General features: G+C 34.0%; 1 protein-coding gene across 1 annotated transcript in view; it reads right to left on the reverse strand.

Annotated features, from left to right (window-relative positions):
- Positions 1 to 1,634: 1,634 nt before the first annotated feature.
- LOC133082282 (charged multivesicular body protein 1B2) overlaps positions 1,635 to 15,445 on the reverse strand; it is a 33,886-nt gene continuing 20,075 nt past the window's right edge. The window contains exons 2-8 of the mRNA XM_061178825.1: positions 14,986 to 15,083; positions 8,919 to 9,065; positions 8,467 to 8,535; positions 8,274 to 8,381; positions 4,997 to 5,040; positions 2,180 to 2,252; positions 1,635 to 1,768 (exon numbers count right to left, since the gene is read on the reverse strand). Of these exons, the coding sequence (XP_061034808.1) occupies positions 1,724 to 1,768; positions 2,180 to 2,252; positions 4,997 to 5,040; positions 8,274 to 8,381; positions 8,467 to 8,535; positions 8,919 to 9,065; positions 14,986 to 15,083 (584 nt within the window). The 3' untranslated portion in view covers positions 1,635 to 1,723. The remainder of the gene's footprint in view (positions 1,769 to 2,179; positions 2,253 to 4,996; positions 5,041 to 8,273; positions 8,382 to 8,466; positions 8,536 to 8,918; positions 9,066 to 14,985; positions 15,084 to 15,445) is intronic.

Consider the following 15,445-nt stretch of genomic DNA (forward strand, 5'->3'; position numbering starts at 1 on the left):
GAAGATTACCTAAACAGATGTGCTCTTAATAGAATTTCATGAAATACTGGCATTCTTTCATGGATCAATCATACATTAAGTAAGGAAAAACACCTTACCTACTTAACCTAGATTAGTAGTACACTTTCTAAAATGTAACTTGGTCACTTCTCCACATTTGAGACTGCTACATCAGAAAAGTGCAGGCACATGTTAATTTGTTCATTTTAGTTGGGTAAAATATAGATATTCCTGGGGACATGGCAAGTAGTACAGCTGGTCATCAAATACTTTCCCCCAAGAATCCTGGCCTTCCAGAGTCTAGTCTTCTTTACAATCTTATGAGTTTTCTGCCCACCCCGTATGTTATGCTCCCAACCTCCATTAGGCTGGAAGTTATTTGCTTAGCTAGGCAAAACATTTTATTCCAATTTATTTATTTTCCACTTCATTTCCTCCAGTTATGAGAGTTGTTTAAGATAAAAGAATGAACACATTCAACCAGGACTTATAGTACAGTTGACCCCTGAACAACACAGGTTTGAATTGTGTGGGTCCATTTATACACAGATTTTTTTTCAATAAATACTATAGTACTACACAACCTGTGTTTTGTTGAATCTGCGAATGTGGAACCACAGATACAGAGGGCCAACTATAAAGTTATACACAGATTTTCAACTGCAAAGGGGGCTTGAAACCCATAACCTCTACGTTGTTCAAGGATCAACAATAGTTGTAACTTGAGTTGGTTCAATTTTGTTTTGTTATTTTTTGTTGGTTAGTTTAAAAACACAGGCCAAGATTTTTGAAAACCAATCAATAATTCTGTGAGAAATGTAAATGATATTAAGGCCATGAAAATTAATCTCCTTTTAAAATACAACCTAACAAGGGTTGAGTGCAAATTGGGGAATCATTAAAATGTGTTTCACTTTCATTTGAAAGTATGAAACGTTGAATTTCTCAGAGAGTCTTAACAGTGATACTTACCAAAGAGAAAAATATTTAATGAGCAAACCTTAATTTCTTTGATTTAATTTTGCAGATTTTTTATCAATGAAAAAATTTTTTATTTAAGGAATTCAATTAATAGTCATTAAATTACTAGGTAAAGATTCTCATAGTAATCTAAATTTAAAAGTTGATGAATACAGATTAAAAGTCAACTGAATTTCTGCTTGAATAGCAAAAACAAACAAACATAAAACACAAAAAGTAGCATTGTCCATTGTATGACGCTAAATGAGGTGTTTTTGGTTATGTAAACATATTAAGTAATCATATTTTCCCTGCTTTTATTTTTATGCATCACATGTGAATGTAGACAGAGATTTAAAACTACCTTGAGTTAAAAAGAAATCAAAACTTTTATTCTATACTTTATTCTGTATAAAGTACTTTATTCTGTAGTACTTTGGTCCTAGATTTTTTAATGTAATTTTTGAGGAAGATATTTCATATACAACAAGTTAATGCTAGCTCAGTCTAAGACACCTACAAAAAACTGTCTCTCGCACTTTTCAACATAATATACAAAACTGTAAAATCTGTCAAGGTGGAAACTCTCTGGAATTAAAGTACTGGAAAGTACAGCAAGGTAAAAGAAAGCATTATATACAAATAGTGTTAAGCATTCTGTAATGTATGGCATTCTTAGTGTAATTGGAGTGAAACTTATCTATACATACACACAAAATATTTCAGAAGCCAGTGAAGTAAACAAAAGCGCCAATTCTTTAAGTTATACTTGATCACGTAGACGAGCAAGTCTCTGTGATAGTTCATCCTGGAGAAAGCAAAGATTAAAAGTCACAGGGCTGTGACAAATATAAATCACTAATATTTTAAATAGCTCATATTCAAATAAGATTTAAAATCTTGTCTCAAAAATTCACACAAAATTATTAAGAATTTAATTTTCTTAAACATTTCAAAATAAATGGAGAACTTAATAGAGCAGAAGGCTATGAAGGGGAACAAATTCAATCGCTAAATGAAATATGCATGCAATGTCCATCATTAAGGAGTTAAAGGCTAATTACACCTTGCTTATTTACGATGATGTAATACTATAGTAGAAAAATACTTTTTATAATAGATAAAAGGAGAATATATTTGCTTATATATAAATATAAATACACATATATTTAATTCATTCATCAAGTTCATACAAATCAAGATAAAATCCAACTTCTACCTGTTCCATGGAAGTAACACTTGTGCCAAAAGAACCTGTTTGACCTTGTGGTAGTTCCATACTGAGATCAAGGCTACAATTTAAAAATAATTAACATAAATGAATGTTAATATAAGCATTTTGCTCCTTATCTAATTATAACAAGCTTATAATTGTTATTATAAATTACAAAACAAAAATTACAAAAACATGCTTATTGCAAATTTGAATATTCTACCTAGCATTTTACCTTAATTTAAATAAACATAATACTGGTTCAATTTTATAGATGCAAATAGAACTTAAAAATATTCTGGGGACTTCCCTGGTGGTGCAGTGGTTAAGAATCCGCCTGCCAGTGCAGGGGACATGGGTTCGATCCCTGGTCCTGGAATATCCCACATGCAGCGGAGCAACTAAGCCCGTGTGACACAACTACTGAGCCTGCGCTCTAGAGCCCACGTGCCCAGAGCCGGTGCTCCGCAACAAGAGAAGCCACCGCAATGAGAAGCCCTCGCACTGCAACGAAGAGTAGCCCCCCCCACGCCGCAACTACAGAAAGCCCGTGCACAGCACAAAGACCCAATGCAGCCAAAAATAAATAAATTAATTAATTAAAAAAATACATATTCTGAATGTCCACCTTAGGATAAATTAATTACTAATTTTAAAGAGTTTTTGTTGAGCCCTAGTGGCAACCCCATGTGGATGATAATCTTATGATAGAAAAGTGAATAAAATATAGGATAATGATCTGGTCATCTGAACAAAAAGAAAGACCAAAACAATGGTTATCCAATGTACTGAATTTACTGGAGATTACTATATGTCTTCTACTGTAAAGAAAATTAATGTGCCAAAAAAAGATAAAACAGGCTACACATATGTAGCCTCAGGATCAATATCCATATCTAACATTTGAGCTAACTTCAAGTTCAGTGTTTAGATCCTGAGCTACCCTTGCTAGAAATCATTACTTGCATCTACCCATATAACTGAAGTTTAGAAAAATTAAGTACGCTTGCCCAAGATCACTCTAGTGACAGATAGGATTCAAATCCAGGTTTGTCTCCTTCCAAAGCCACGATTTTAATCTCCATTATAACTACTCCTGTAGGATACAAACTACTCTTTCTGCCTGTCTCTAGACGAGTGTATGCCAACTCCAGTTTGAAAACACTACAGTGAATACAGTAACTTCATCATTAGGAGATTCTAGAGACAGATTGTTATTTAAAAGGTAAAGATATGGTATACTAAAATTTTGCTATACTAAAACAGAATTTTGCTATACTTAAACATCTATAAGGATGGGTATTTTGACATCAATGGTTCTACTTATTTCTACTGCTCCAGTCACCACCCATTACTGACAGAAATAATCACTCGATTTTGGCTCCCTACACTCAAGGAACATTTGTCAATGTATGGAGACATTTTTGGCTGTCACACCTGGGGGGAGGGGTGATATTACTTGTGGGTAGATGCCAGGGACACTACTAAACATCCTACATACATAGGACAGCCCCTAGGATTATTAGTCCAAAATGTCAACAGTGTCAAGTTTGAGAAATCCTATTCTAAATCTTATAAAAAAGCTGTCTTCTGAACTTGATTTCCACTGAGAGTCAGTAAGGCTGTGATACGGCAATATTCGTTTTACAAGACCTCCCTTGCTCTATTTTCAAGCCCAATCTTCTTATTTCGTCTTTGGTACAAACAGAAACAAGTTCTTAGCCTCATATTAATAAAATGGAGTCTTCTTACACATGCCTTAGTCTCTCCTATAATACTTAAAAATCATCCTTCTTACTAACTCCTTGTTGGTATATGGGCTATATTAGGATACTAACAAAGCAAAATAGTATACCACCTACCCTCCGGCCCTGTTCTCAAATATTGCAAACCTGATTTATTAACCTAGGTTTTAATTCACTAATGAGAGATACATCAGTGAACTAAAGAGCTGATAACTAATTAAGTTCTTTCTAATTAAGCATTAGTTTCGACACTAGAATAATATTCATCAACTCTATTTTCCAGGTGTCTTCAAGAACCTTATTTCAACCTATTACTCTACCTTTGAAGATAAAGCATAAAACTTTAGTATCACCCAGTTGTAATCTTTATCTTTGAAAAAAATATTTTTAATTCTTTACTATAATGTTCTCTTGAACTAAGTAAAATACCAGAGAATACTGATATAACAAGACTTCTGTAGCACAGATAATATTACAGTCAAGTCATTCCCCTCAAACATGAAGAGCCTAAAATAAATAGCCTAACAGATACCCTATTTCTAATAGCTGTGCCAGAAAGGGTGTTAATTATTTACTTTTTTAAACAACAAATAACCATCTGCAACAATGAAATGTTGCCATCTTTTGAACTCCTTGGACATTTTGCACATATTGCTCAGTTTGCAGGACTCAAACTGGGCTTAAGACTTAATGGCCTGATCATAGTAGAATTCTTTTGGAAGATCCTATTAAAAAAAATTAAACATTTGATATATGCTGAACACAGACGGTACAGAGGAAACTTTTTAAACACTCCTGCCTCCCTCAGTCACCTTCCTTCATTTCTTATCACACACTAACCGAATCTATCTCCAAAGATTTTTAAGAAAATACTAAGATGATTGGAACAAAGTCACATTTTTATGCGCATGACAAAGAGCTGGATGTTCCAAAGGTCCTTGAAGCACTAAATTCTAGGATCAAAAACCTAACTCTGACCATTGGTGGTAAAGACAAATATTTTTATCCACATTACATAATTGTAGGACTTGTAGATATTAAATCAAGATTATTCAAAAACATCTGAATAATTTCTTACCCAGCTTCATCTGCCATTTCTTGAAGCAGCATATCCACCTGGTTCTAGAATAAAAAAATGAGAATTTGTATTTGAATGGTATTTGCTTTTTGGGTAGATTTTGTTTCTGACCTAGGTTTAAAAAGGGGGAACTGACCTACAGTTTTTAAAAGAAAGTTAAAAAAAAATTTTTTACCACCAGAGGGAGCTGAATTATCTCATAAAATGATTTATTTATGAATAATGTTAAATTATAAAGCCTTAAACTATGAGGTTATGTGAAAAATATTCACAGTGATATTCACATATAATTTGAGTCTGAGTAATGTAGCTCTCTAATGGAGCAAACCAACTTTGCTCATATTTAAAATGTAATAGATTTAAATTTTAGATTAATCATAACTGTCCTTTCTGCTAGTTGATGCAAATTTGATATTAAGGATTACTTTTCAAAGTATCTAGAGATGAATAAAATATAAGTATTGAGATATTTACAACAGTACAGGAGTTCTCAGGGAATAGAGTCCAATTAAGTTAAAAAAACTCGTTTTTAACTTATTTAAAATATTTTGAACATACAGGTAGGAGCTCTAAGATGTAGTTACAGCTCTACCACAAGGTGCCACATTTTAAGCAAACCTCTAATAATGCTGTTGGGCCTTAGTCTCTCTTGTCTTTCATTCACCTTCAAAATATAAAGAAGTTCAGAAAATAATAGATCAAATACTTCTGTGCATTTAGATTGTGTTGTTTTTACTTCATATCTAAAATATCATTATTTGTGTTTTTAAAATTTACTTAAATGGCATTATACTAAGTATACTATTCTGCAACTTGTTTTTTTAGTTCAACCTTATAAGATCTAATTATATTGAGATCTAGAGCTCTAGTTCATTAACTTTCACTCCTGTATAGTACTGTAATATAAAATACTCTCAATTGTATTTATCCATTTTATTTCTGGACATTTAGACATTTTCCCCTAATTTCTCCTGATTATAGACAATAGTGCAATGAACATTCTTATGTAGAAGTATGTTTATACACATGTAGGTTTTTTGTGTATAAATTTAAAAATAGAAGTACTAGGTTATAGGTCACATGCATTTTCATATACTCTGATTTATTCAACAAATATTAACTGAGCACCTACTTTATGCCAGATATCATTTTAAGTGCTAGGGATACATCAGTAAACAAAAATAATTAAAAATATCCCTGCCTTCATTAAGCTTACATTCTAGTGTGTGCACATGAAAGGGAGGGGCAAATAAAAACTTTTTAAATTATGTGGTTTATTAGAAGGTGATATGTACAATGAAGAAAAATAAAGCAGGGATGGTAGATAGGGAGTACAGCACACGGTGGATGTGCCACTGGTGTACTTCTAAGTAGGATGATCATAAAAGAGCTCACTGAGAAAATGACATTTGAACAAAGAACTGAAGGAGATGGGGGAGTGGGCAATGAAGATGAGTGCAAGACAGATGAAGAATATTCAGGGAGAGGAACCTGCAAGTGAATGGCTTTGAGGAAGAAATGTACATGGTGTGTTTGAGAAATAACAAAGAGGCCAATATCTTAGTAGAGTGATGAGCAATAATAGGAGATAAGGTCAGAGAAGCAGGATGAGGCAGATCCTAGAGGGCACTATAGCCCACCATAAAGAATTTGGCTTTTATTTTGAGAGACATGTAGAGCCACTGAAGGGTTCTGAGCAGAAGAATGACATGATCTGACTTGTTTTATCAGGATTGCTCTGGCTGCTATGTTAAGAATGGACTGTAGATATTACTGCATTGCTTTTCCAAAGTGAATATGCCAATTTAAATTCTAATTACTCAATAGCAAGGTATGAGAATTTGGGCATCTAGCATGTCCATTTCTGTTGTAAATTTTGGTTGACTCTTTATGAAAAATGTTTTGTATATACTTGAATATCCCCAGCACCTAGCACAATACCTGAAACAGGAGAAGGTGCTTAACAAATGTTAGGTGAATGAATCTCAAGATTTTTCAGAGCTAAAAGGCATTTAGATATCATCAAATCCAACCCTACATTTTACAGCTATGAATACTGAGGCCCAAGGTAGTGAGTATCTTAAGGTCCCAAACTTAATTAGTGGCAGAGTAGGGATTAGAAATCCAAGTGTCCTGACTTCAAGTCATTTTTCCAGTCCCCTTGTTTTCCTAATCTTGACCATAAAATCACCTGGAAATCACCTAAGGTGCCTGAATAAGAATCAGAAACTCTAGGACAGTGCTTCTCAAAATCAGGGCATAAATATCACCTGTAAATCTTATTAAAATGATTCCAATTCAATATATCTGTGGATAGGGTCTGAATTTCTGCATTCCTAACAAGCTCCCAGATGATACAGATGTTCCTGATTTTTGCACCACGCTTTGGGGAAGCAAGGCTCTGGAGGAGGTATAAAAGTAATGGCTAAATATATGCTCTCTATAAGACATACACATGAATACTTTCTTCTTAACTCTAAAACCTGAATATAAGCTTGTTCTCTTATTATTTACCTCTTAGTGAAAGGCATCACCTTCAGTAAAATTTTGATGGATGGCTATTGATTTTTCTCCTAACCTATTTTGTAAATTATCCATATTATCATCTTATGTAGTGATAACAAGATTTTGTTTATTTGATGAACCATGTGATAGGTGCTGGGATCAAAAAGAAGAGTGATAATGATATAAATCTTCTCTTTTAATATTCAAGTTTCACAAAAACTTTATTTCTGGCTTACGTGACATCCAAACTAGTTTCAAATTTAATTTTCTCTGTAGCACATCTCTAAGTTGCAGATTCAACAACATCCTAGAAAACATCCTAGTTTTCTGAAAAATAATTGATCTTGTAATTTACTATTTGTTCATCTGTGATCTGTGCCTAATAACATACCTAAAGAGTAGGCAGGAAGCAGAATATCTGCAATGAGATGACTTAACTGGCGTTAGGATAATACCTAATACCCACTGGCCTCAGTGAGTCTCTAGTTCAATGCTTTTATCAATAAGGACCACTGGCAGCAGGGCAGAACCAAGTTCCATACTCTCTAGACATGTGACCTATAATAATTCTTAGAACTTCAAAACAAGATAGGAAATGTCATCTTCTAACATGTCCTTAGGAATCCAGGGTCAGAGCATAACTTCCTACTTGCATTTTGGGGATATACCATGGTTACTTCACATTCTAGAGATGATTTAGGCTCACAAAGCCATCATATTTTGAAGTTGGGTAATTTTTAAAAGTTAGTGTAAGTAGAAAAACTATTCTTACTTGTGGTGTTGTTAGGGTTGTAGTACTACTCATTGTGTCTTCCATTTGTTGCGTTTGAACATCCAGTGTTTCAAACTGCTGTTCAAATTTGTCCATCAGGGCAGAAATCTGCAAAAAGAAATATGGTCATAAGAAAAAACTTACTCTGAAAAGATACTATCTGAACATCAATTTATTTATTTATTTTTTTTACCTTTTCAAGGTTCATACTCCTCAATGTAGCATCCATAGACTTAACTACACCTGCCATGGACTTGGTTACCTATTGGGAGTATAAAAAAAAAAGACTGAGAATCCTATAATATAAACAACCTCAAAATTTATGTAGTTTCTTATATTACTTGTAGATCATCTTATAAAATTTATCTACCGCTTCCTTAACAGTAAAAGTACACTATGTATTTCTGGTCTAGGCATCGACTATCTTTTATTTTGACTATTCATTGGAAGACAACTATTTAGACCTTAGCTGAAAAGCCACTGCCAAAATCATTTTCCTCACTAAGCATTTTGACTATCTTTCTCCTGCCCAGGAAGGCCAGTACCCTCGTAGCACTTTGCAGTAGATTTAGATTTCTGACAATTCTTAATACCTCCAATAACTTAAATCAAGAGTTCCTATTATTTACAGATATTAAGGCTTACCTTGCCCATTGTTACTGCAGTTTGAACTCTGGCTGCCACAGCATCAACCCTAGCACTCATTCTCAAGAAATTAATTGTTTGGTTCTTCTGGCGGATTGCATTTTCAGCATGTATTCTTGCAACTTCTGTATTGCCTTTCTGAATGGCCTGTTTTAAACAGAGCAAAAGTAAATAGTGAAGACAAACACCAAAAGTAAATATAGGGAGCAAAAGTACAGATATTTTAGAAAGAGGAAAACAATGCCCAACTAACATATTTTTAATATTTAAGAGCTTTTACAATTAGTATTTTTAGGAAATAAAAGGAGAATTTATAGTCCTTTAATTTTTTATTTATGATTAAAAGATATATACTCATTAACATTTTAAGAAATTAGAATATAAAGTTTAAAAATTTTCCCATAATCACTCAGCCATTACCACTATTAATATTTCAGTATAAAGTATTCAAAGTACATAAACCTATTTATTGAAATATTACAATATAAATTACAAGAGTACATGCATCAGAGCATACTGTTCTCTCACCTAATTAAAAATTTTTAAGTCAATAAATATATAACTACATCATCACTCTAAAGACTGTGTTGAAAGAAAAAAAAAAGACTGTGTTGTATGGATGTACCATTAATCAGGGCTTTCCTCGTGTGTGGTACAAACACTACTGATAGTACATAAAATGATTTTAGATGTTACACAGACATAAGTATCTTCATTTTAAGGATGCATTTATTTAAATGTATATCTGAAATGGATATAACTAGCACAGATCCATGCTTTCTGCTATACTGTAATAGCTATGGCCAGGTGTGAAGTTAAAAGTCAATTTAAAGAAAAATGTTAAATAGCTCAGATGGTACCCCAGTATAGCAAAATCGATAGGGTACATAAGTGACTGAAATTAGAGCACATGGTTCAGTTAAGATCCCTGATTGCTGGGTATTTAGTTTGTTTCCAATTCTTCAATAATATAAACACCAATGTGATAAATACATTAGTATATGCAACCTCAAACACTTTCCAAGTTTTTTTTCCTAGTTAACATCCATAACCACATATAGCTACAATTTTTTTCTCGTGATGAGAACTTTTAAGATCTCTTAGCAACTTTCAAATATACAATAAAGTATTATTAACTGTAGTCACCACGCTGCACATTATATCCCCAGGACTTATTTTATAACTGATAGCTTGTACCTTTCAGCCATCTTCACACATTTCACACACACCCCCCACCTCCTTCCTCTGGCAACCACAAATCTATTCTCTTTATCCGTGAGTTTTTTTTTTTAGGATTCCACATAAGTTAGATCACATGGCATTTGCCTTTCTCTCTCTGACTTATTTCACTTAGCATAATATGCTCAAGGTCCATCCATGTTGTTGCAAATGGCAGGACTTCCTTCTTGTTTATGGGTGAATAATATTTGACTTTATATATATATATTCCAAATTTTCTTTTTCCATTCATCCATTGATGGACACTTAGGTTGTTTTCATGTCTTTTTTTAAAAATTAATTTATTTTATTTATTTTTGGCTGCATTGGGTCTTCGTTGCGGTGTGCGGGCTTCTCATTGCGGTGGCTTGTCTTGTTGTGGAGCACGGGCTCTAGGCATGCAGGCTTCAGCAGTTGTGGCATCTGGGCTCAGTAGTTGTGGCTCACGGGCTCTAGAGCACAGGCTTGGTACTTGCGGCACATTGGCTTAGTTGCTCCGTAGCATGTGGGATCTTCCCGGACCAGGGCTTGAACCCATGCCCCCTGCATTTGCCGGTGGATTCTTAAGCACTGCGCCACCAGGGAAGCCCCTCATGTCTTGGCTATTGTAAATAATGCTGTGATGAACATGGGGGTGCATATATATTTTTGAGTTAGTGTTTTTGTTTCCTTCAGATAAATACCCAGAAGTGGAATTGCTGGACTATATGGTGGGTTCTAATTTTCATTTTTCAAGGAACCTCCATACTGTTTTCCATAGTGGCTGCACCAATTTATATTCCCACCAACAGTGCACAAGGGTTCCCTTTGCTCCACAACCTCTCCAACACTTTTTGCTTTTTGTCTTTTTGATGACAGTCATTCTAACAGGTGTGAAGTGATATCTTATTGTGTTTTGATTTGCATTTCTCTGATGATGAGTGATATTGAGAACATTTTCATGTACCTGTTGGCAAATTGGTATGTCTTTTTATGAAAAATGTATATTCAGATCCTCTACAGATTTTTAAATCAGATTGTTTGGTATTTTCCTTTTGACTTGTATAAATTATTTACATATTTCAGATGTAAACCCCTTATCAGCTGTATGGTTTTCAAATATTTTCTCCCACTCAGTAAGTTGCCTTTTAAATTTTTTCATGGCTTCCTTTGCTGTGCAGAAGCTTTTTTGTTTGATGTAGTCCCACTTGTTTATTTTTGCTTTTGTTGCCTCTGTTTTTGGTGTCAATTCCAAAAAATCACTGCCAAGACCAGTGTCAAGGAGTTTACCATCTACATTTTCTTCTAGAGTTTTATGACTTCACATTTAAAGTTCAAGTCTTTAATCCATTTTGAGATAACTGCTGTATATGTTGTAAGACAGTGGCCCAGTTTTATTCTTTTGCATGTGGCTGTCCAGCTTTCCCAACACTATTTACTGAAGAGACTGTCCTTTCCCCATTGTATATTCTTGGGTCCTTTGTTGCAAATAAACTACCATAAATGTGTGGGTTTATTTCTGATTTCTCTATTCTGTTTCATTGATCTATGTGTCTGTTTTTATGTCAATATCATGCTGTTTCATTTACTACAGCTTGGTAATATAGTTTGAAATCAGGAAGCATGATGTTTGAGACTTCCTTCTCAAGATGGCCTTGGATATTCAGAGTCTTTTGTGGTTCCATACAAATTTTAGGACTATTTGTTCTATTTCTGTGAAAAATGCCATTGGCATCTTGATAGGGATTGCACTGAATTTGTAGATTGCTTTGAGCAGTATGGACATTCTAACAATATTAATTGTTCCAACCCATGAGAATGGAATATCTTTCCATTTATTTGTGTCTTCTTCAATTTCTTTCATCAATGTCTTACAGTTTTCAGTGTAGTCTTTCACGTCCTTGGTTAAGTTTCCCTAGGTATTTTATTTTTAATGAAATTGTAAATAGGATTGTTTTCTTAATTTCTCTGATAGTTCATTATTAGTTATAGAAACACAACTGATTTTTGTATATTGATTTTGTATCCTGCAACTTTACTGCATCTGTTTATTCTAATGGTTTTTTGGTGGATTCTTCTATATATAATGCCATGGGTTTTTTATATGTAATATCATGTTATCTGCTAATAGAGACAGTTTTACTTCTTCCTTTCTGATTTGGATGTCTTTTATTTCTTTTTCTTGCCTAATTGCTCTGGCTAGGACTTCCAGCAGTATGTGGAATAGAAGTGGTAAAAGTCGGCATCCTTATCTTGATCTTAGAGGAAAACCTTTTAGCTTTTTTTCCTTGAGTATGATGTTAGCTGTGGGCTTGTCATCTATGGCTTTCATTATGTTGAGGTACATTCCCCCTATATCCACTTTGTTGAGAGCTGTTATCATGAATGAATGTTGAATTTTGTCACATGCCTTTTCTGCATCTATTGAGATGACTATATGATTTTTATCCTTCATTTTGTTAATGTGGTGTATCACCCTGATTGACTTGTGGATGCTGAACCATCCCCACATCCCTGGAATAAATTCCATTTAATCATGGTGTATGACCCTTTTAATGCATTGTTGAATTTGGTTTGCTACTATATTGTTGAGGATTTTTACATCTATGTTCATCAGGGATATTGGCCTATAATGTTCTTTTCTTGTAGTTTCCTTGTCTGGTTTTGGTATCAGGGTAATGCTGGCCTCATAAAGTGAGTTTGGATGTGTCCCCTCCTCTTTAATTTTTTGGATGAGTGAGTTTGAGGTTGATTGGTATTACAGTTGACCCTTGAACAACATGGGGCTAGGGGTGCCAACCCCCACTCAGTCAAAAATCCATGTATAACTTTACAGTTGGCCTTCTGTATCTACAGTTCTGCATCTGCGGATTCAACTGACCACGAATAGTGTAGTACTATAGTACGTCTTTGTTGAAAAAAATTTGTGTACAAGTGGACCTGTGAAGTTCAAACCTGTGTTGTTCAAAGGTGTACTTTAATTCTTTAAATGTCTGGTATAATTCACCAGTAAAACCATCTGGGCCTGGACTTTGTTTGTTGGGAATATGCATATTTTAATACTGCTGTACTTGCCTGAGATTTATAAATTCAAAAATTATTTTTAGATTATTTCTAATTTCCTCAATATACAAAAATGTTAGACCAAAATCTTTTTTATGCTTTCTCTTTCCTTGCAATAGTTGGGCTTATACTTTTAGAAAAGGATGATGCTAATACATCAATTTTAAGTATTTTTTCTTCTAACTCAGCCTAACTATTTCTATCTCCTTTTCTGAAAGTTTTCTTCCCATAAAGTTTTCTCTATTAAGAGCATAGACAAAATACCCAAAGTGACTCAATTTAAGGGTAGGATATACGCTATTACCAAAGATCAGAGTAAGTTAATAAAATATTAAAAATAGATATATAAATACACATGTGCAGATAAGAGTTAACACAGCAAGCCTGAGTCTGCTGTCCTTCAAAAGGTCTATTTGCAAGTTTGGCATGTAACTAGCATCTAGGAACTTGGATTTGGGGAAGGTTTCCATCTTTCCCAGAACAGTTAAGAGTGGCTCACTGTGCCTAAACTCTTTATACAAACAATGTGGTTTATGCCAAACACTGGATTTCCTTCTGGGAGACTGGAATTTTGGTGTGTGCTAGGCAGAGGATCCCTGCGTGACTACCAATAAAAGCCTTGGACTCCTAGTCACGGTAGAACTTCCTTGGTAGACAACATATAACACATGTTGTCACAATTTGTTGCTGCAGGAATTAAGCTTGTCCTGTGTGATTCCACTGAGGACTCTTGGAAGCTGAAGCCTGGATTTCCTCAGACATCGCCCCATGTGTTTTCCCTTTGTATCCTTTAGTGTAATATGTCATAGCCATGAGTCCAACTATATGCTGAGTCCTATGAATCCTAGCAAATACACAATACACAAGTCACAATATACATTAATGCTATGTACTATGTATATATAAAACTTATATTCAATGGAATATTACTCAGCCATAAAAAGAAATGAAATTGAGTTATTTGTAGTGAGGGGAATGGACCTAGAGTCTGTCATACAGAATGAAGTCAGTCAGAAAGAGAAAAACAAATACTGTATGCTAACACATATATATGGAATCTAAAAAAAAAAAAAAAGAGTCTAATGAACCTAGGGGCAGGACAGGAATAAAGGCGCAGACGTAGAGAATGGACTTGAGGACACGGGGAGGGGAAGGGTAAGCTGGAACGAAGTGAGAGAGTAGCACTGACATATATACACTATCAAATGTAAAATAGCTAGTGGGAAGCAGCCGCATAGCACAGGGAGATCAGCTGGGTGCTCTGTGACCACCTAGAGGGGTGGGATAGGGAGGGTGGGAGGGAGACGCAAGAGGGAGAGGATATGGGGATATATGTATACATATAGCTGATTCACTTCATTATACAGCAGAAACTAACACATGATTGTAAAGCAATTATACTCCAATAAAGATGTTAAAAAAAAAACTTTAGAGACTACAGAAAGTCAAATGAGCCTAAAAATGTGAAATATTATTCTTACATACAGGCTTTATACTTCTCAGTAACAGTGGTTCTGGCTACAAACCAAAGGACAGTCATTAGATGTAGGCAATAGAACAGTTAGATAACAGTACAGTTATACTCTGTGTTATGAGCCATACTTGTACACATAAGTAGAAATAAACAAAAAAGCCATTATTAATTATGTCAGATAATAAATAATTTACTTAAATAGATATTTGGCTTAAAATGCTAAAGCCAGTAATCTTTCTTCAATGTAAAATAAACTAAAACAACCACTCTTCCATCATATAACTGCTCATTTCATGAGTTTAAAAAAAAGTAAAAAGATTAAAAATTACTTACCTTTTTAATCTTGGCCTTTTCAGCCTTTTCTTCTTTATCACATTTCTTGGCATTCCTATTAAGCTCTTTTGCAGCAAACTTCAAGTTAAATAGGTGTTCTGAAATTATATGTTAAGGTTTTAAAAAAAAAGTCATTTCCCAACCTAACTACCTGAAAACAAGATGTTAAAATTATAAAACTTATAAGATTATGCTATTTAAACCAAATATTCACAAAGTATTTGAGGAAACAGAAAAATTTTTATCTCTTCCACATTTGTTTTCTGTTAAAATTAAGTTAATTATTTTAAGAAATAATTTTAGAAGAAAATAAGAAAAATAAATAAAACTTTAAAATTTTAAGAAACTTAATTATTTCTATTAAAACAAACTTATGGTTATCAAAGGGGAAAGGTGGGGGGAGGGATAAATTAGGAGTTTGAGATTAACATACACACTACTATATATAAAATAGATAATC

The sequence above is a fragment of the Eubalaena glacialis genome, chromosome X (assembly GCF_028564815.1).
Source record: "Eubalaena glacialis isolate mEubGla1 chromosome X, mEubGla1.1.hap2.+ XY, whole genome shotgun sequence".
In the NCBI taxonomy this organism is placed as follows: domain Eukaryota; kingdom Metazoa; phylum Chordata; class Mammalia; order Artiodactyla; family Balaenidae; genus Eubalaena; species Eubalaena glacialis.